The 20642-nt window shown below is 38.1% G+C and overlaps 1 protein-coding gene across 4 annotated transcripts; it reads left to right on the top strand.

Annotated features, from left to right (window-relative positions):
- Nucleotides 1-1770: 1770 nt before the first annotated feature.
- LOC111516917 (trehalose transporter 1-like protein) lies at nt 1771-19230 on the top strand. Of its 4 annotated transcripts, none has more exons than XM_074173024.1 (3): nt 1771-1937; nt 12992-13046; nt 17826-19230. In XM_074173024.1, exons 2-3 carry the CDS (start codon nt 13004-13006, stop codon nt 19148-19150), a joined length of 1368 nt encoding a protein of 455 aa, XP_074029125.1. In that variant the 5' UTR covers nt 1771-1937; nt 12992-13003; the 3' UTR covers nt 19151-19230. The 4 variants fall into 4 exon arrangements, with proteins under 4 accessions (XP_074029125.1, XP_074029144.1, XP_074029120.1 ...); XM_074173019.1 differs by lacking the exon at nt 1771-1937 and adding an exon at nt 4777-5037; XM_074173043.1 differs by lacking the exon at nt 12992-13046 and having other exon boundaries at nt 1774-1937.
- Nucleotides 19231-20642: the final 1412 nt, after the last annotated feature.

Below are 20642 nucleotides of genomic sequence, written 5' to 3'. Positions count from 1 at the left end.
TCCTCGAACCATCAGTCCACCCTTTCGTAAGTGTGTCGTGAGTGTCATACCAAGTTTCGTCCAAATAGAAAATTTGCTGTTGTTCTTGTCTATATTTAGTTAGTTGTTCTGAGTATTTGTTAGGCAGTTCCATTATTCTTCTGCTATCCATAACTGCTTGACGTTTGATTATTATTTCAAATCTGAATCCTAGTTTCTTTATCCAATTCTGAAGAGTTTTATCACAGCAGCTCACGTTATGGCCGGAAGTATTCAATTTCTTCCTCATGATTTCTGTTTCAGGAATCTCATTGCTTTTGTAACAGTTGTATATTGTTTTTTTCAATGATTTTATTAGATGAACATCTAAAGGTTTTGGTAATCCCGTATCACATCGCGTCTTGCGTTCATAAGGTTTGTTTTTGACTATTTTACGTACAGTTAAGAAAGGAATTTCGGTCAAATCTGATGTTACTTGAAATAGTTTGTTTCCTTCGAAACCAAACTTGAGATGTAGATTCTTGTATACATTGAAACATACCCTCTGTGTTTCAATATTCAAATGCATCCGAATCTCATTCACTAGTATTGGTTTTTTAGGCCTTTGAGGGCGCCGACACCTTTACCTATTCACAATACCAGTTACTTCGACTATAATTCTGTCCCCACCGCAGACTCTGTCCATCTGAGCAATGGAGTGCGCCAAAACGTTTTCATGCATAGTGCACGTGATCTCCTAGACAAGGCTGCTTGTACAGAGTCGCACTAAGGAACGACCGATTTTTTTTAATAACATGCGGTTGGGTATAGGATTTTTTTTCCTGAAAAGAAATTCATTTTGTTTTGGTTGGAACAGGAGAAGCGTTTCTTTTCGTACGAATAACATTTGCTTCAGTTTGATATTTGTAATTGTTCGTAATTATACTTCTTTCATTAATATTTAGGTGCAATTTTTTTTGTCTTTTTAAGGTAGGCGTAGGGGCACTAATTTGAAGTTTCTTCAGTCGTATCAGTACTTGACATTTCAAAATGTTTAATCTTCAAAATACTGTACATGTACATGTACGTAACTGATCACCCCGACCCTGTAGCGAAATACCTCAAACAATGAATTTTGCCAGCCAATTGCAGTTAAATCTGATTGGCCAGCGTGAGGATGCTTGTTCATTTTACCTAAAAGATGCAAATGTTCGTGGTGATCTTGATTTGATAACGCATCTATCATAGTTTGGATTATTTTGTTTGTTGGACGAACAGAGTTTAGGGTAATAAAAGCTTGGCTGAAAGGCTCTAGGTCACCAATATTGAAGGCCTTATTTTCAGCTGGCTCAGCTCAGCTCAGCTCAGCTGGCTCAGCTCAGCTCAGCTCAGCTGGCTGTTACAGTATAAAATTTATGAATTAAGCGAGCTTAAGATCTGAGCCAGGCTTGATAATTTACGGAGAATATGGCCATTATGTGTTTACCTCTCGTTCATAACAGAACGACTACCGCGCATTTTGAATTCCCTATAGTGAATTCTCGAATGAAGAATAATTGTGGTTGTGTTATATCTGTATGAATGATATAACCTTAGTTACTAGTAATTAGTTATTGTTGCATAAATCCACTAAAACAACCCCCTTTTCCGGTCCGCACTTAACAAAGGTGAATATACTTATCTTGAATTTCGGGAAATTTTTCAGGAATTGGCAACACTGACATAGTACGGCTATCTCAGTATAAACTACTCCTGATTTATTTATTTTGCAATTGCAACTGCGGATTCAGGAATATTTTAATTCCCAGACGTTTGGTATTCGGTATTCCCCATATCCTTCCATTCATAGACGCAGATTCTCGGTTCAATGTGCTCTCAATTAAGATTCAGGTCTCCAATAGAAAGTTTAGTTAGTGCGTGCGGTGCATGCAAACTGCTGCAAGTGTCTTAAAATTGCATTGTACCGTAGTTATCCCAAGGTGCGTAAGTACAATCAATGTATATGTTTTCATCTTTCACAAATCGGATAGATTATTGAAAATAACGAAATTGAATATAATTATATTCTTTCAATAAAAATCTAACCTGATATTTTGGGGTAAATTAATTTACCTACCAACTTTAGAACGAACTGAAAAGCCACTTACGAATTTATAACCACATAAAAATTTCCAGCCCTATCAAAAGAAAACATTTTTTCCACACCAGAACAAAACACTGTCTCTCGACGATCGTTTCGCTAACCAAGTTAGCATCGTCTCCTGATGGATGTTCTAAACCCCTCGATAAAAGTGTCGTCACTGGGGTACCGTGGGTTTTCCCGCTTGGGGCCGAACGAAAAATTGAGAAAAAACTTCCTATGTCAAGCTGCTGAAAAATAATTCCATAAGAATCAAAATATTAATATGCGACTACTATTCTGATCATTCCCAGCTGTTTCAGCCTGTATCAGTACCGGGCAGGCGGTCCTCGATTGAAGACGACAAAATGTGTAGGACCACACGATAGCCATTTTGATTTACGTCAGGTTGGAGCCTGGCTCCCTTACCCTTTTCAACTGGTAATTGTCAGAGAGAAAAATGGGTCACCTTCACGTTGGGGTACACCTTCACGGTGTACCCCTACCTGGCTGGGGTGAGATGGATGAACAAATGTTTCATCTGTTACCGGAGGACATAGGGCCCTCACTCGACAGTGTCGGGGCCTTCTATATCAGGAGGAGTCGTCTACAGCATAATCTATAGCTTCCCTAACTAACGCATTATCGTGCGTTACTGCGTGATCAAAAACTCGCTGATCCTCGACTGAATGGACTGCCGAATGGAAGGCAGTTGCAAATCTCTGCGAATGGCTTCATTCCGCACGAACCACGGAGCATTCACAATCATCCGTATTATCTTGTTTTGCAATCTCTCCAGAATGGAGGTATTAGACGGAGCCGCTTGTCCCCAGACGCCTGAAGCATACATGATGACAAGGTTGAACATCAAGTTGTTGATGGTAATTTTGTTTTTAACGCTCATTTTAGATCTTCTGTTGATCAGAGGGTACAGACTATATATCCGGCTCTCGATCCTTGTTTTAACAAATATAATGTGCGGGTTCCAGGTGAGCCTATGGTCTATTAGAAGACCGAGGTACTACATCCGCGTTTGCCAATTTATCTCCCTTCTAACCCTCACTTTCCTAGCCGGAGAAGATATCGTTCTTCCCATGGTTATCGCCTGAGTTTTTTCTGGGTTCACTCGGATGTTTCACTCGAAGTACCAGCACTCGAGATCATTCAATGCACGTTGCATGTAGACAATCCCGAGCTCCTGACCCATGGAAGAGGAGAGCCGTATCATCGGCATAGAGAGACACCTTTACACGCTCGGACCTCGGGAGGTCGCTGGTGTAGAGCGAGTATAACGTGGGAGAGAGCACAGCGAGGATCTTTCTGTTGTCAGACAGAGAGTCCTCTACTCTAACCTGAAATGTTCTGTCTTTCAGGAAAGACCCGATCCACCGGATCAGTCCCCGAGGCAGGTCGAACGCGTCTAGTTTGTGTAGAAGACCTTAGTGCCCTACACGGTCAAAGGCCTTCGATATCTAAAAGGACAACGTGAACTTGACGGTTGTTTAATTCTTGAATGGTGTTTTCGACCAGTCTCAGAGCCTATAACTCGGTGGAGTGGTCTCCACCAACATTTCGGTCTTCAACTTTTTTGTTGAACCTTTGCAGAACGACTCTTTCAGCCAGCTTAGCCGCCGACGAAAGCAGACTGATCGGGCGATAGTTCTGTGGGAACAGCGGGTTCTGACCCTGTTTCGGGAGCATGACGATGATCGCATGCTTCCACCTTCTGGGGAAGTATCTGAGGACCAACGAATTGTTTATTATATCAAGAAGATTCTTGACGCAGTTGTCTGGAAGCCTCTTCAACAACCTATTGTTTATTGAATCGACCCCCGGAGCTTTCTTAGCCTTTGCGGCCTTGATGTAACCCTTCAGCTCTTCCACAGAAGCCGGGCGGATATTATCGTTGTCATCTTCCCTGAGGATGCGGTTAACCCGATATTCCAACTGCATATCGCGATCGATATCATCGTTGTCGTCGACGTTAAGTTGGAACTGACGTTCCATCGAGTCAGCAAAAGCCAACGCTTTGTCGGCGGGGGAGTACACACTCCACGAATGTGCGGGGGAGCAGTCTTCTTCACTTTGAGTCTGCGGGTGATTCGCCATACCTCGTCATCCCCAGGCTCAAAGGATTCCAAAAGCTCCTCCCACCTTTCGTTCCGATGATCAATGATAGTCTGTTTGACTGCTTGCCGGAATTTTATCCCCTGGGAAAAGGGTTCGCTGATAGAGCCTTCTCAGGCGATTTATCTCCCGTATCAAGGCTTTGATAGGGAGGGAAAACTCATAATATCTCCTCAGCGGACACTCCTCCCTAGAGGTGGCCGCTCGAAACGCATCATATGTGTAGGACCAAGAAGAGTTCTTGATGAAAATAACCGCGTAAATGATAGCGAGAATCACCTATTGGTGATTCCACTTTATTTGCCAGGTTTTCACTTTTTTACCGACTCAAGTATGTACGCCTATGGAACAGACACCTGAAAATGATTCCGCTGCCTATGGAAATAGGCAGCGGAGTATGGAAATAGACTATTATGGAAAAGTATTTACTCATTCTCCAGCGAGTCCAGTTCTATTTTTCACTCAAAGGAATATTTTAGATGAGAATTTCAAATATCTAGGCCATGAAGGACATATTTCGACATACGTATATTTTCGCGTCAGCAATTTAGGTAGGTACTAAACCAGCCACCACTAACAATAATGAGCTCAAAGTAGGTAACAACCAGACCGCGATAAGAATATTTTATTTTAGCAAACGATGTGCCGATACTGACATAGTAAACTCTAAATCCGGACTGAAATTCCTCTATAATAATGAATTATTAACTTTAATAAGTACATTCGTGATGTGGTATATTGTTACGTGTGTTCCTGTAACTACAGCTTTCTTATAATTATATAATGAACGAGAATATAAGTAAAGTCGTTTTTCATATAACTTGAATAGGGAGGTGAGTTAATATTTCAATTGTTATTTAGCATTAACTAATTAATATACCCAACCTAAAAACAGCTAGTCTGTCAGTGACGTCAAATCGAAGAATGATCTTTGATCTTGACCTTATCTAATCTTCAATCTGGATTATTATTATCATTAACGAAAGCTAGACGTAATAGCTGTAGATTGGAATCGAAATACTGAGATAATTGTAATTATAATTTTAGTGGTGTTTAAGAAGATTGTCTGTTAGGCAATTTCTGTATGTAGATCGAAGTCTGAGCAGGGGCGGATTCAGAATATTTCTTGTGAATTACTCATAGAAAAAGAAGGGTTCAAACATAACAGCCATCGCGATACAATTCAGCATCAGCATTACTGATTACGTAATTTATGTAGGCCATGAAATATCAGGTGTAAAACTACTATCTCAACCGCCAAAAACAAATTATATTTGACCCCTATTTTTGTAACTCAGTACTGTATCTTCAGGAAAAATAATATATTATTTTGATATGTGGCGAGAATACCTACACTGAACCGACTAGTTGTAAATATTTTCAGTGAGTGACAACGGAAGAAAAGTATTAGGTGGGCAGAAATCCATATGATTTTTATTCAACGCTAACCTTCAAAAGACACGAGTCCAGACACAGCTGTCGGACTATTCGTGTGTTACACTGGTTTATAGCGAAAAAAAATTGTTGAAGCTTGATAAACATTATTCGGACTTTGCACCAGGAAAATCAATAGTTGAGAAGTGGTTTGCTATGTTTAAACGAGGTGAAATGAGCAACGAGGACGATGCACGCAATGGACGCCTCAAAGAGGCTGGTACCGACGAAAACATCAAAAAAGTCCACGAAATAATTTTCTATAACTCCAAATTGAAGTTGATAGAGATAGCATACCCCCTCCCAAAATAAGTTTTGTGAGGAAACTTAATATCCCATTCCTTGCACACCCGCTCTTACGTGAGCGGTCCTCAATCCTTGCTAATAGGCACTTCAGCAAGATTGACATCTGACCCGCTTCGGTCGAAAGTCAGCCTTTAGGTGCTTTTACTTCTAATTTAATGTTTTGTTTTATCTTGGCTTTCCTAACTGAATTTTTGCATGGGGTCCCCAAAACCTAACCGGAGACTATTGTTCTAAAAGAGATCGCGGTCGAGTTTTTCTCGTTAAACCTGAAAGGGTAGTGTTTGTTATCTGTCAAAAACATTTTATACTTACCGGAGCCGCCTGATGGCGACTCTCGGAGGTGAACGTTGGTTCTGCTTGGTTGGCTTTCGGTGTTTATCTCTCTCTCTCGGAATCGGGGGTCATCCCTGTTCAGTGCATTGTGTAGATGGCGTAGCGCTGGATTGTCGTGCGTTCGAATTCTGTCAAACACGTCTTCTGCGTGTTGTCTCATATAAACGTCTATGTAGTTAATGTTCAGTCTTTATCATCAGCAGCTTCACTTTCAGTCCCATGTTGCTTCTTCGGCCTATTATTGGTAATAGGTTTTGTCGGGCAGATCTCGTCATTCCTATTCTCTGCCGTCCGTTGAATGTGACGTTTCCTTCCGGGTGAACAGTATCCCCTGACTCTTGTAAGGGTTTATACTGATCTTCCACAGGTTGGCCCTGGCCTCTCAATAACTGGTTATTGTTTTATGATGTTATTCGTATGAAAAGAAACGCTTCTCCCAGCCTCTCGAAGGCTTGTCTTGAATAAGTTATTGATTCATCAACTCAAATTTTGGCCTTAGTGTGGTCTGCGTTTACCCTCGTTTATAATAAAAGCTTGTCGCGATGCCTAGAATAAATCTCTACATATTCATTCAGATGAAATTTAAATTGAGAAACATTCTGACAGATCAACTAGGTACTGCAATAAATTTCAAATCCGATAAATCCTATGTGTGCATAAAAGTTATTCAAGGTTGAATTTCCACATTTTAAGCATTCACGACACTTTTTATTTGATTACAAACATTATGAATTGCTTACAAGTTTAGTATGTGCCTACCTAATTACAAAATTTCAATTACAAATTGAAATTATCGCGACAAGCTTTTATTATAATTTCAATTCTGTAAAGTCATAAATGAATGTGGTTAATGAGATTTAAAATTTTATTTTTATCTTTTTAGGGCACTTAAATAAAAGCTTGTTTAAACAGCTTTTTATTATTATTTTATTTTATATTTTTTAGTTTCAATCGTTAGTTATCGATCAATACGAAAGTCCATCTATAAAACGGAGAGTCCTTCAACATAAAAACTTCTGGAACGGGGAAAACTATTATTAGGATAAACTATACTCTATAGAAGTAGGTAGGTACCTACTCCTCCGGCATTCCTTAAAAAAAAATTAGCTTGTTATATTTCTTAGTCTATTCATTTCATTGATGGCGTCATTATTACATGGCCGAGTCCCAGTTAATTTCGAACAGTCTAATTCTTCTATCAGGAGGCCTCTGGCGTTTCAAGTTAACACTTTCATTGGCAAGTTTTTCATTTCGTTTCAATTTCCCTTTCTCTAACCTTTTCCTGTTGATGTTTCTTTATTTCCCATAGTGTTCCCACGAGTACCGAAGAAATATTTGTCAACCCTCCCAGAGCTTCGTTTAGCAGGGTAAGAGCTAATATACAACAGAGTGAGCTCCAGTGCCCTGAGGTGGTACGTTCACGACATCATTTTACACCCTGATGTCACTCAGTCCTCGGCACGGCCTCACCTTGACTTGGGTAGTAATTTGGTGAAATATGTGCCACTTTTTTCAGCATAGAGCTTACTCGAGCCTGACGAAACACCGTTCCGGGTTTGATTTTGGAGTTTTCCTTCTCCTAGACGGGTTGCAGACCAATGCTAAGAACGCCTATCTCACCAAATTACACAAATCATGGTATGCCTTTTGTGCTTGTTGCTCACATTGCGTGATGGACCCTCTTACTCTGGGAACTTAGAGGGTGGTAGATAATAGTATTTTCTACAATGCAAATAAATATGGGTTCTTACAACTACTACACCATCAATTGTCTTCTTTTAAGAGTCGGGAATTAGGTATTTAAAGGTAAAAGGTTAATTTCCTTTTTTTTTTCTAGAAATATATTTTTTTATTGAAGCCAACCCTGGATGTGGCATCTATTTCATGGTGGACCTACCAACTGCCTATCATAAACGAATGCGTATACAAAATTTCGTGTCCCTGCTATTTACCGCTGAGGAGATCTCTCGTACGGAGCCGATCCTGGCAGCAGCATCAGGTCATGTTTATGATTAACATGCATTGTCATCGGTTCTGGACCAGCATGCAAAATTTCAGGTCAATCGGATACCGGGAAGTGGGTCAAATTGAACTTGCAAGATTTGTTAGCATACATACAAGTCAAGTTAAATAAAAGCTTTTGAAAAATACAATAGCAGGAGCAATTACTTGAAACTGTTACATTCCAAACTTGAAGTATCAAACGTTTTTTGTCACAGGCAAGCTACTTTAAAAGTCGGAAGCAGGTTATGAGTTTTTAAGTAAGAGTGACACTATTCTGATTTTTTTATTTGTGAGCAAGGGCGTTAGAATATACTTAAATATACAGGGTGTTTCCTTGTTACAGTACGGAACTTCAAAGGGTGATTCGTTAGGTCGTTTCAAGAAAAAAGCTCTCATGAGGTTAGGTTAGATTAGGTCCAAAGTGAGTGGGTCTATTCGACCCCCACCGCAACCAGCAAGGGTTTATTGTGGCTCACACCTATTCACACTCGGCCAAATAAACACAGCTTCTTAACGAAGACGATTAGTTTGTATGGTGAGTGGTCTCTCAGGTCAGATGGTAAGAGTACGGCTCTGCCGAACTCTTCTACCTGTGCTTCTATCTGTGCATACCCCGCCGGTCCCCGGCGGGGTAGGCACAAAGTATATGCTCTGCTGTTTCATCGTTAATGATGTAGTCGGATAGTCAAGGTACAAGATTCCCACCTTGATACCCGCGACAACCTTCCCATATGAGGGTTTTTGTACGTCAGCTACACCTGACGATGCCTTAGATTCAACCGTGCAGGGTTTTCGCCTCTGGTTTTGCTCATGGGGGTTTGTTCCTCCACCTGAGACAGATTCTGCTTTCGCCGCTCAAGAATTTGGTGCAAGGCGGTTTTATAAGGTACCCCGCTCTTGAGGAAACGACTCAGTCGTTTCCTGGCTGCACCACCAAACTTATTTTTTAGGTTTAGTTATAGAGGATCAGGAGTTGAAGAGCTGAGAGCTCTTTACAGGGAGGTCAGTTGGAGTCGTAAGCTCTGTAGACTCAGCGTCAGAAAGATATTTTAAGTTTACTCTGTCCATAAAAGTCCCACGAGTAGCTAGAGAAAGAAGGCCAACCACAGCAGAGCTCCGCATTACCGTGACAAGGCGATGCTACGACAAGAGGGCGCCGTGTATCTCGAAGGTTTCGTAGAAACAGCTGATAGGCTCTGTGTCATTCATCCTCACGGCACGGAAACATACATCTTAGGATACCATCTTTGGATTGCCATTCAGTTAGGGAATAACAGAACCACAAGTGATTCTGTCATCCCCGTATCCAGCGGGGCTACGTGGAAGCAGGCATCCGATGGCCGGTTTGCCCAACCCCTACCTCCCCATCCAATGCACTTGCCAAAAACAGCATGCACAGTGGTTCAGGCAGTGAAAGATGAACAAGGACAGCCAACCGTCCGAGTTCTCTGATTGTTCGTAAATTATTGAGTTATGGACCTGTTGTCATGTTAGTTTATGACGGTTCAAATATCATTTTTCCGCCTTCAGGTAATAATTTACGTTTAGTGTGGTTCATAAATAACTTAAGCCTGTCACAAATATAAGGTCTTTCATTAAGTGCTTCCCGTCTTTAAATTCTAAATAAAATATCATCGATATTTTTTTTTCCTTTGAAATACCTATTGATACCATTATGTGAATAACATCGTTCGAATATCAGTCATGCTTCTGTGGGTGAAGCGTATCCAAAACGTCCAATTTTCATGACTCTGGCACATAAATCAGGCTGAATTTGACTGATAACTTAGGTTATGTTGGCTTTGAGGACAGCTATGATTTGTGGCTTATTCACATACACTTGCGAGTTAAGAAAATCCCAGAAGAAAAAGTGTAACGGGGTCAAATTACACGATCTTGGTGGCCATGTCACATTACCTCGTGAGGTGACCATCCCCCCAAATGGCTTGTGCAGAATATCCAGTGTGGCATGAATCGCCGTCCTGTTAAAATCACATGTCGTTGGTGTCCAGATTATTCAATTCAGGCCAAAAGACGTCGATAATCATTGACCTATAATGCACGCCGTTGACAATGATGGCCTGGCCAACGTCATTCTCAAAGAAATATGGAACGATCACGCCGCAAAGAGTGACCTTTTTGGAATGCATTAGGCGTTCTCGGATCTTCCTCTTGAAGATTCAATTCAATTCAATTCAATTTATTCATTGGCTTTACAGATTACAGTAAAAGTAATATAAAACACGTCACAAATTACATATTTAGGTAGAAATTTCACATTTGAAACTAACAATTTTGAAAATATAGTAAGTTAATTGAAATATGTTATTGAATGAAAGTATCCTATTAGCTGGAATAAAATTCTTCAGTATTATAAAACATTTTCGACAACAAAAAAGTTTTCAGATGCTTTCTGAATTTGAAGTCAGTAATTTCCTTTTTAATTGATTCCGGGAGCTTATTGTAAATTATTACGTCATTGGAGGTCCCCTGAGAGTTACATTCAAATTATTTCGAGGTGTTTTTAGATGGTCGTTAAATCTAGTTCAATAACTGTGATCATTACTATGAGTGCTAATGCTTTTTTTATTTTTAAAAATGTAGCAAGATATTTCTAGAATATACAAGCAAGAGAGAGGAAGTACTTTCAGATTGGCAAATAATAATCTGGATGATACTCTCTGACTTTTATTCAACAAAGTTCTAAGGCATTTTTTCTGCAGTACAAATAATTTCCGAGCTGCTGATGATGAACCCCATAATAAGATTCCATATGTGAGTCGTGACTGAATTTCAGCATAATAAAAATTTTTTAGTACGGACAAGTTAAGAACTCTTAGTATGCATTTCAGATGGTTTATTTTGCTGTTTAGTTTGGATATTGTTTCTCTGATATGGAATTCCCATTCTAATGTGTCACTCATAATTATACCTAAAATTTTTATATTTTCGCATTGTTTTAGTTTTCTTCTTTCATTTTAATTTCTATGTTTTCAATCCTCTTTTGTCTGGAGTGAAATATTGAAAAATTTGTTTTACCAGAGTTGACATATAAATTGTTTGTTGAGAACCAAAGTATAATTCTTGTCATTAGATCGTTACAATTTTGTTGGGTGGCTTCTAAGGAGTTTTCTGCTACTAGGATCGACAGATCATCTGCGTAAAGTGTTAGTTTGTGTTCATCTAGGTATTTAACAATATCTGCTATATATAAAGAGAACAATATAGGTGCAAGAACACTGCCCTGCGGTACCCCTACACTTATCGATATCAAATCTGAGCAGTGTATGCTGTTTTGTCCATCATCCTTAATGTGAGATATCTGTGCATATTGTTTTCTACCATCAAGATAAGACCGAAACCAATGATGTGTATTTCTTCTGCTTCCATAAATCCAAAGCTTTTCTAACAATCGATCGTGTGGAAAACAATCAAACGCTTTGCTCAGATCGCAGTATATATCAATTGGACATCTTTTTTTGTCTAATTCTTTTAATATGTCTATATATGTTTCTGTTGTTGCTGTTGTGGTTGATTTGGATTTCCCAAATCCATGTTGTTCATCTGGTATCAGATTAAATCTCACAATGAAAGAGATCATCCTCACTAACATACAATACTCAAATAGTTTCGCAAACACTGATGTAAGAGACAATTATCTATAGTTTTCTGGTAAATTATTTGATTCTTTTTTATATAAGGGGATAACCTTCGCTACTTTTAAGGACTCTGGGAAAATTCCTGTTTCTATCGAGGAATTCATGATTAAACAAAATGGTTCAACTAAGTCTTCCGCATGTTACGGTGACCAATAGAATGTAGCGATGAGTATAGTCGAAGTAACCGATATAGTAATCTTAAAGTTGTCGGCGAAGTGAAAGGCCAAAAAAACCACTACAAAGGAATTATGCCGCAACGAATTAGTCCACGTGGACTGAAGAATTGGCGGTTCGTATTGGATAATTTTTACTGGCCGAGTTTTATGATTGGCTGAAGAGTCATAAAATTAAATTTGACGTCTTTTATGGTGACCAACAGAATGTAGCGATGACTATAAACCGCTTTGTGTGTGTTATTAAAGGGGAACTGCTGGAAGGTAGGGGGCACTATATCTTTTACTTGAACTATACCACTATTGAATTCATTATATTTCTCTGAGTAGGGGCAACATTCCCTTCTTTATCTGGTATGATCACTTGATGATCGAAACACGTGTCGAGGTGGTTTGGTGTTGGGAAAAAACTCCAGTAATATTTTTTGGTTGTAAATTAATTCAATATAATTTGTTTTTGTTAATATTACTTCGTGAGAGGAATCAATTCTTCAAGAAAATGGACGAACACATTTATTATCTTTGGTATTCAATAATTATGGAGTTTTTAGACAATTAAAGGAGTAGGTATATTGGCATTATGCTTTATATATGCAATGAATCAATGAGGTTCACTACGCTTTGCTTTTTGTGTCTTCTAGACAAAGTCTGTTCCACCAGCTTTCTGGAGTAGCCATTCTGCTGAAGATCTTTCCTGATGTGGCTCAGTTTCGTGTCGAAACACTGTCGTCAAGCGCATTCAAACAAGAAATGATTTGTTGAATTCAGACTATACCGGAGGTTGAAATAGTTTATTGTAATGGTTTCAAATTTGGAGTTGGTGTTGATAGAAAATTGAAATTGACTTCAATTCTAATCGCTGTTTCTCATATTTTCAGGAAAAAGAAGAGATGGCGATGCATATGAATTACGCGTACATCGTGGTATTTGCTGGTACGTAGGTTTTCAGATTATTTCTCCAATGTTGATGCTATTAGAGCCGGCTTTTATGTTGTTACAAACCACCGTTAGAGGTTGGCCGGTTGTAAAATGTGGTATCAGTGCTTAGTCGTTTAATGTTATCCAATACGATGCTGATGAGGTGATACAAGTGTCTTGTCCCGAAATTTCAAAGTACACCATTTAAGATAATAGTGTTCCGTGTAAATGAATTTTTTTTATATCAATACTCTTCATATATATTACATTGTGTAGTGTTCCTATGGATGATTACTGTTTCAATTCTATAAAGAATTTTTGTAGTACAAACTCGATGGAAAAAAGTGATTTTCATGTAATTCAATCTTCATATAAAAGTAGTTGTTTCAACAGGGTTAATTTTTTTGGTGTAATCCAATGTTCATGTGAAAGTAGTTGTTTGGAAACGGTTTTTTCTGTTAGTTTGTATCTGAAAGAAACTCCTGTGCATGCGCTTCATATTTTCAAAAAGAGTCTCATTGCAGTTATTTTTTTCTTCTGATGGAGAAGTAGAAAGCCAAAAGATTTTTTCAAAAAACAGATATCAACCTCAGAATGGAAAAATTATCTTGAGAATCGGTTTGAATGCATGCAAATGACGAATACTTCAAATAAAACAGATGGTAAATCTAAAGGAATGGACTAACGCCTATCAAAAAACAACTACTCCACTGGCTAATACCACAAAAGGCGTTGGATTATATCCGACAGGCGTCATGCAGGAATTTTCACAGAAAAAATCATGTATGTGCAATTGGCAGTACAACTGAAAGAGTCGACCTTCAATTTTGGAACGGGCACACTTTCAGACCGGTTTCGGGCTCATTAGCCACTCGTCAGTGCAAGATAGTGACCATCATCGACCAAAAGTCAATGATATTCCACAATTGGAAATCAAAATTCTTTCGGAGTATTTCATTCCTCTTCCGAAGTTGGAGCAAACATAACAAAATGTCACTCCACCAATGGACGAGGTACTAATCAACTGCATATCCGTAATTTGCCCGATTCCTCTGAATGAGGAAGAAAAACTTTCTTATTAGTCAGTGGGCTACGCTTGAAGAGTGGCAATAAACAAATCTAAAGAAATGAACTTTAAACGTTCAAGCCAGTATCGATATACATACACAGTAGGTTGAATGGACTGACGCCTATTAGAAAACAACTACTCCCCTGGCTAATACCACGAAGGGCGTTGGATTATATCCGACAGGCGTCAGTACAGGAATTTTCACAGAAAATTTCCTGCATATGCAAATGGCAATACAACTGAAAGACTCGACTTTCAATTTTGGAACGGGCACACTTGCAGATCGGTTTCGGGCTCCTTAGCCACTGTCGGTGCAAGATAGTGACCATCATCAACCTAAAGTCAATGATATTCCATAATTATTGAAAATTGAAATTCTTTCAGAGTAGTTCATTCCTCGTCTTGAGTTGGAGTGAACTGTGTAGGTATATCCGAGACGGGCTTGAACATTTAAAGTTCATTTTTTTAGATTTGTTTACTGCCTGTCTTCAAGCATAGCCCACTGACTAATAAGAAAAAAACAGATGGTTCAAAAAAGTTGCTCCTAATTTTTGTAAAAAGTTTGATTTCATGAACTTTCGTTCATGAAGTTAGTTTTTTATCGACCTTCTTCGGACATCTTCACCTTCTGACGTCTGGAAATTGTAATGGAAAACTTTATACAAATGTAGAATGGGCAAACTTTTCAGTTTACCTCAATAAGTTACAATGTAAATTCAAAGTATTTTTCACAAAAAAAGTTATATTTACCAGTAACTTGTCGTACTCAAAAATTTTGCCTATCAAAAAAAAAGAGCTAAGAAATCATACAATACTTATCTTAACGTTTCAGAAATTAAAATCTGCAACCGTCTTCAAAAATGGACAAAATCCAAGTCCATACAAGTTCTTCTTTGCTGATTATTTTTATTTCTCAACTTCTTCAACAGTTGTCAAAGGAGCTTTGAAATGTGAATTATGTCATTGTTGTTCATTGACTCCTAAAACATTCATCATTCATTGTAGTAGGAACAGTCGAAGTATTGTGCATACTTAAAGGTGTCGGCGCTCTCAAAGTCCAAAAAAACCAATACAGATAAATAAAGCCGCTGCCAACTAGTCCACGTGGACTGAAGAATTTCCGGTTCGTATTGGATAATTTTTACTAAACGAGTTTTATGATTGGCTGAAGAGTCATAAAATTAAATTTAAAGTCATGTTACGGTGACGAATATAATGCCAGGATGGTTATAAGAGTCGTGTTGTCAATGTTCAGTTCAGGAACTGATCGCGATTTGAGTGTTGAAATTTAATATTGGTGCAGTTGTAATTACTTAAAATTTTCAATTTGTGGCGTCCTTGGACGAGTACTAATAGTAATAACGAGTGTGATAACAACGCAGACTTTTTCCTGTGTAGTGATTCCAATGCGATGGTGAACAATGCGAAAAAGAGATACCAGTGAATAAGATTCGGATGCATTTGAATATTGAAAAACAGAGAGTGTGTTTCAATGTATATAAGAATCTACATCCCAAGTTTGGTTTCGAGGGTAACAAACTATTACGGTCAACTTCAGATTTGACCGAAATTCCTTTCCTAACTGCACGTAAAATGTCAAAAACAAACCTTATGAACGCAAGACGCGATGTGATACGGGATTACCAGTACCTTTTGATGCTCATCAAATAAAATCATTAAAAAAAAACAATATACAACTGTTACAAAAGCAATGAGATTCCTACAGGAATTTCTTCCTAAGGAAGAAATTGAATACTTCCGGCCATAAGGTGAGCTGCGGTGACAAAACTCTTCAGAATTGGATAAATAAACTAGGATTTAGATTTAAAATAATAAACAAAAGTCACCAGTTATGGAAAACAGAAGAATAGTGGAATTGCGTGACAAATACTTAGAACAAATAACTGAATATAAAAAAGAACAACGGCAAATTTTCTATTTGGACGAAACTTGGTATGACACTCACGACACAGTTACGAAAGGGTGGACTGATGGTTCGAGAATGTGTACGCCTAACATGCCTGCAAACAAAGGATCATGAGCGATCATTGTGCATTGCGGAGGAAGTGAAGGATGGGTTCCGAATTCTTTGAAATTATGTGGAAAAAAACTTGAGGGCTGCAATGTTGACTATCATAAGAATATGTAAGTTAATATTTTTGAGGAATGGTTTGAAAACACATTGATCACAAATTTTGAATTTTGAACAGTTGAAATTTTTGAATATCATCTTTTATTTCACATCTACAAAGTTAAGCGAACCTACATACAAAATTTCAGCCTCAGAAAATATGGCGGTACGGAGAAGCAGTGATGAAAAGGTAATTTTCATATGTAAAAGCGCCACTTTTATACCCAGTGGAGGCGTCCCAGTTGGAATATTCAAAAATCCTTTCTTATTGCACATCTACAACGGAAAACGAACCTACATACAAAATTTCAGCCTCCGAAAGTATAGCGGTACGGAGAAGCACTGATGAAAAGGTAATTTTCATATGTAAACGCTCCCCTTTTACCCCCCACGGGGGTACCCCAGTTTGAATATTTGAATATCCTTTCTTAGTACGTATCTAAGACCTAAGAAGCACCTATATACCAAATGTTCCTACGACTTATCAGTACCATAGTATAAAGATAAAAGTATCAGTACTGAGAAACAAAGATGAATAGGTTTGTTTCATTGACAATCATTCTCATCCTGTTCAATTCAACTCGATGTTCACCGTCTGATTTCAAAATGTGTTCTGACAATGGGGAATGTTCCTCCTGACGAAAATCAAGTAGTTTTCATAAAAGAGCTCTGAAACAACGCATTTTAAACTTATCATTTCAACCTTTTTCTTTAAAAAATTATTTAAATACTTAAAAAAGAGGAATGAAATAATGCATTCAACGTTTAAAGGGATTCGTTTCTATTTCACCATTTGGCAACATCGGTTATAGCTAATAAATGACAATGAATATGTTACCTGTATGAGACAAACAAAGATGACATATTTCAGAGGCGTGCTGTTCTGTTTACTTATGTTCCAAGTTACGAGACATTCTGTAACATATGATGTTTTGTGCACCTAACCTATCTTCCTCTATATAAATAAATAACAAAACAACTGTTGTTTATGTGGCTTCTGAAGGTGGTATCGAACTATAATTTATATTTTGCCCTAATTGTTGATTTATAAAGATAATTTTCCTTTATTAAAGTAGAATATCTAGGTACGTATAAATTATTTCAACTTGATATAAGCGCTGTTGCCAATATGTGAATTAGAAACAAATCCCTTTAAAAATTAAAACCCAACATTTGAAACATAAATTTGAATACTTTTCGAAGTGAATTTGAAAAACTCATGAATTAAACTCAACTTTATTCTGTTCAAACTTGCATTTGCTGTAATAATCCAAATTGAGGAACATTCCCCATTTTGATCCCATTAATTGTCCATTTTTGAAGTAATCTCGATATTCATTCTTACGTACTCGTGATGGTTTTCAAGTTTCACAAATATAAGTTTCACCCCAAGAAAAAGGTATCTCATAAAATCAATTTTTTGTTTTTTCTTCTTCTATATTGCTGTAGCTCTTTTTCTGATGGGCAAAATTATTGAAAACGACAAGTTACTGATAAATAGAACATTTTTCTTTGTGAAAAATTATTTGTAATTACGCAGTAACTTATCGGGGTAAACTGAGGAAATTATTAACATTATTACTATTTTTTTCAGGTAATCTACTAGCACTCACGGGCGACACAACATTAACATGGTCGTCACCAATCCTACCGAAACTACACTCAAATGATTCCAGCATCAATCCACTACGGAGCCCTATCACTGACGATGAAGAGTCCTGGATCGGTTCCTTGCAGTACATCGGAGCGATGTGCGGCATCATTCCAGTAGGGTACTTGGCGGACAGGATAGGCCGAAAACCAGTATTATTATTTCTAGCTCTACCTCACTTGGCCGCCTACTTAGCATTCGCCTTCGCAAAAAACATAAATTGGTATTACTTCGGTCGATTCGTAGGAGGTGTCTCCCTTGCTTCTAGTTACGTCGTTCTGCCTATGTACGTCGCGGAGATTTCGGAAGATTCCTACAGAGGCATGCTGTTGGTGTCTTATAGTACATTCGCCAGTTTCGGCGATCTCGTTCCGTACATTATGGGGCCTTATATATCCATTTTCTGGTTCAATATTATTTTGGCAATATTCCCGTTAGTGTTCTTCATCTCTTTTTCTATCCTGGCACCAGAGAGTCCTTACTTCTATGTGGACAAAAACGACTACAAAGCCGAGCTGTCTCTCAAGAAACTAAGGCACGGACAATTGACGTTCGATGCGAAGAATGAGATCGAAGAAATTAAAAACGAAAAGTTGAAAAACCAGGAAGGAGATTTTATCAACACACTGAAGAAAAAGTACGTCATCAGAGGCTTCAGTATAGCTCTCGGACTCAGTTGTTTTCAGCAGCTTTCTGGATTGGGGGCTATTCTAGCTTATACCGAGATCATTTTCAAGGATGCTGGCACGGATGTTTCTGCAGACGTTGCATCCCTCATAGTAGGCATAGTTTTATTCCTTGCCAGCTTTGGAGGTCCTCTCATGGTCGACAGAAAAGGAAGAAAGTTCCTTCTGATTTGTTCAGCAACCGGGATGATCGTTTCCCTAAGCGTACTAGGTTCATACTTTTACTTGAAGGACGAAACAGACGTTTCTGTGAAAAATATATCTTGGCTACCGATTTTGTGTCTGGTTATCTATACCGTAACATTCAATATCGGATTTGGGCCTTTGCCGTACACAATCACTTCAGAAATTTTGCCTTCGAATATCAAATTTTTTCTTGCCACTGTCGCAAGCTTCGTGTTGTGGCTGGTTTCTTTCGTAGTTACGAAATTCTTCAATGACCTCAATGTTGCGTTGGGAAAAGGAGGAACATTCTGGCTGTTTGCGGGATTTTGCGCGACAGCCCTTCTGTTCATAATCTTTATTGTTCCTGAAACTAAGGGCAAGAGTTTCCAAGAGATACAAAGTATTTTAAACAGGTGATATTTACTCATTTTATAGAATATAATTCGATGTATTTTCCAGTTATGTCTCAAAATATTTTCAATAAATTATTCAATGTTCTTTTGCTCCCTTCATCATGATCTTGCTATCGATATCATTCGAAAGTAAATCAGAAAGCCTTCATCATGGAGTTCCAATATTAAAACAATAAAAAACAAAGATTTTAATGTTTCAAACTGAACAGAAATAACCCTTTACCTGTAAGAGAATCGTATGAGCTGAATAGAAGAGGATCTTGAAAGAAGACTTGTGAACCAAATTCCAACCACTGATTCAATACATGTTATAAGGCAAGTGTTTTATTCCGAAATATCGGATGTCCCCCATTAACAATGACAGTGCTCCTTGTGAGTGAAATTTTAACTCGTTCATATTCCACTACATGGGCAGAAAAGGTTCGGGCCTAACACATAGATGGCGCTATGCATTCACCGCTTATTCAATTATTACCAACCTTTAAAGAAAAGCTGTTGAAATTTTATGATATTCAACTCATAAGTTTGTGAGTTATTGTGATAAGAGTGATACTACTTTTGTTATTTTCAAAACGATGGATCACAAAGGCCGTCCTTCATCAAAACGACTATCCCGTATCCCAAATCCAAAGATCCATTCAACGACAGCGCGATAGATAGCCCCAAACACCACACCCCGAATTACCCAATGAACAGACAAAAGTTTTTCTTCCTTACATCCAATGAGTTACCGACAAAGTAACACTCATGATGCTATCTTTTCTTTGTTGTATGACGTTTATGAAAACATTAATAAAGAAGAGTCATCAGCAGCAGTGTTCCGTGACTTTGCTAAAGCATTTGACTGTGTAGATCATGGTATACTGCTAAAAAAACTATATCACTATGACATCCCTGGAATTACTCATAAGTGGTTCGAGAATTATCTCACAGGAAGAAGTCAGATTGTGAAAACCTCATCATCCTCATCAGAAGGCGAAATGAAAAAAGGCGTACCACAAGGTTCAATACTGAGACCGATACTTTTCCTGCTATACATAAACGATTTAGCATCTATCAATAGAGAAGGAAAATTTACCCTATTCGCCGATGACACCATAATATTATGGCGTGATAAAACTTTATTTAATCTCCACGAGATTTTAAGTGCAGATATAAAAAAATAAAAAGTGGTGCGACTCTAATTCGCTGTCTTTCAATGTTTCCAAAACAAATTTAATATAATTCCGCTGATTTATTGACAGCATTCCTTTACTAACACAGGACGAGAACAGGATAATTGAAAACAGACCTAGTACGAAATTTTTAGGGGTAATAATTGACAATAAACTCAAATTCGCCGATCACATTGTAACCCTCAATAAAAAGGTGTTTTGCAGTGAGAATAACTTATAAGGATATTGGTTTACCTGTTGCTAAATCGGCTTATTTCTCACTTGTTGAGCCACATTTAAGGTATGGAATTCGTTTCTGGGGAGTATGTTGCAGAAGTCAAA

Source organism: Leptinotarsa decemlineata, unplaced genomic scaffold (assembly GCF_025532065.1).
Source record: "Leptinotarsa decemlineata unplaced genomic scaffold, Ldec_3_MD MMD2_P_RNA_scaffold_12, whole genome shotgun sequence".
NCBI classification, from domain to species: Eukaryota; Metazoa; Arthropoda; class Insecta; order Coleoptera; family Chrysomelidae; genus Leptinotarsa; species Leptinotarsa decemlineata.
Note: the sequence above shows the minus strand (reverse complement) of the source record. Positions and strands in the feature narration are given on the sequence as shown.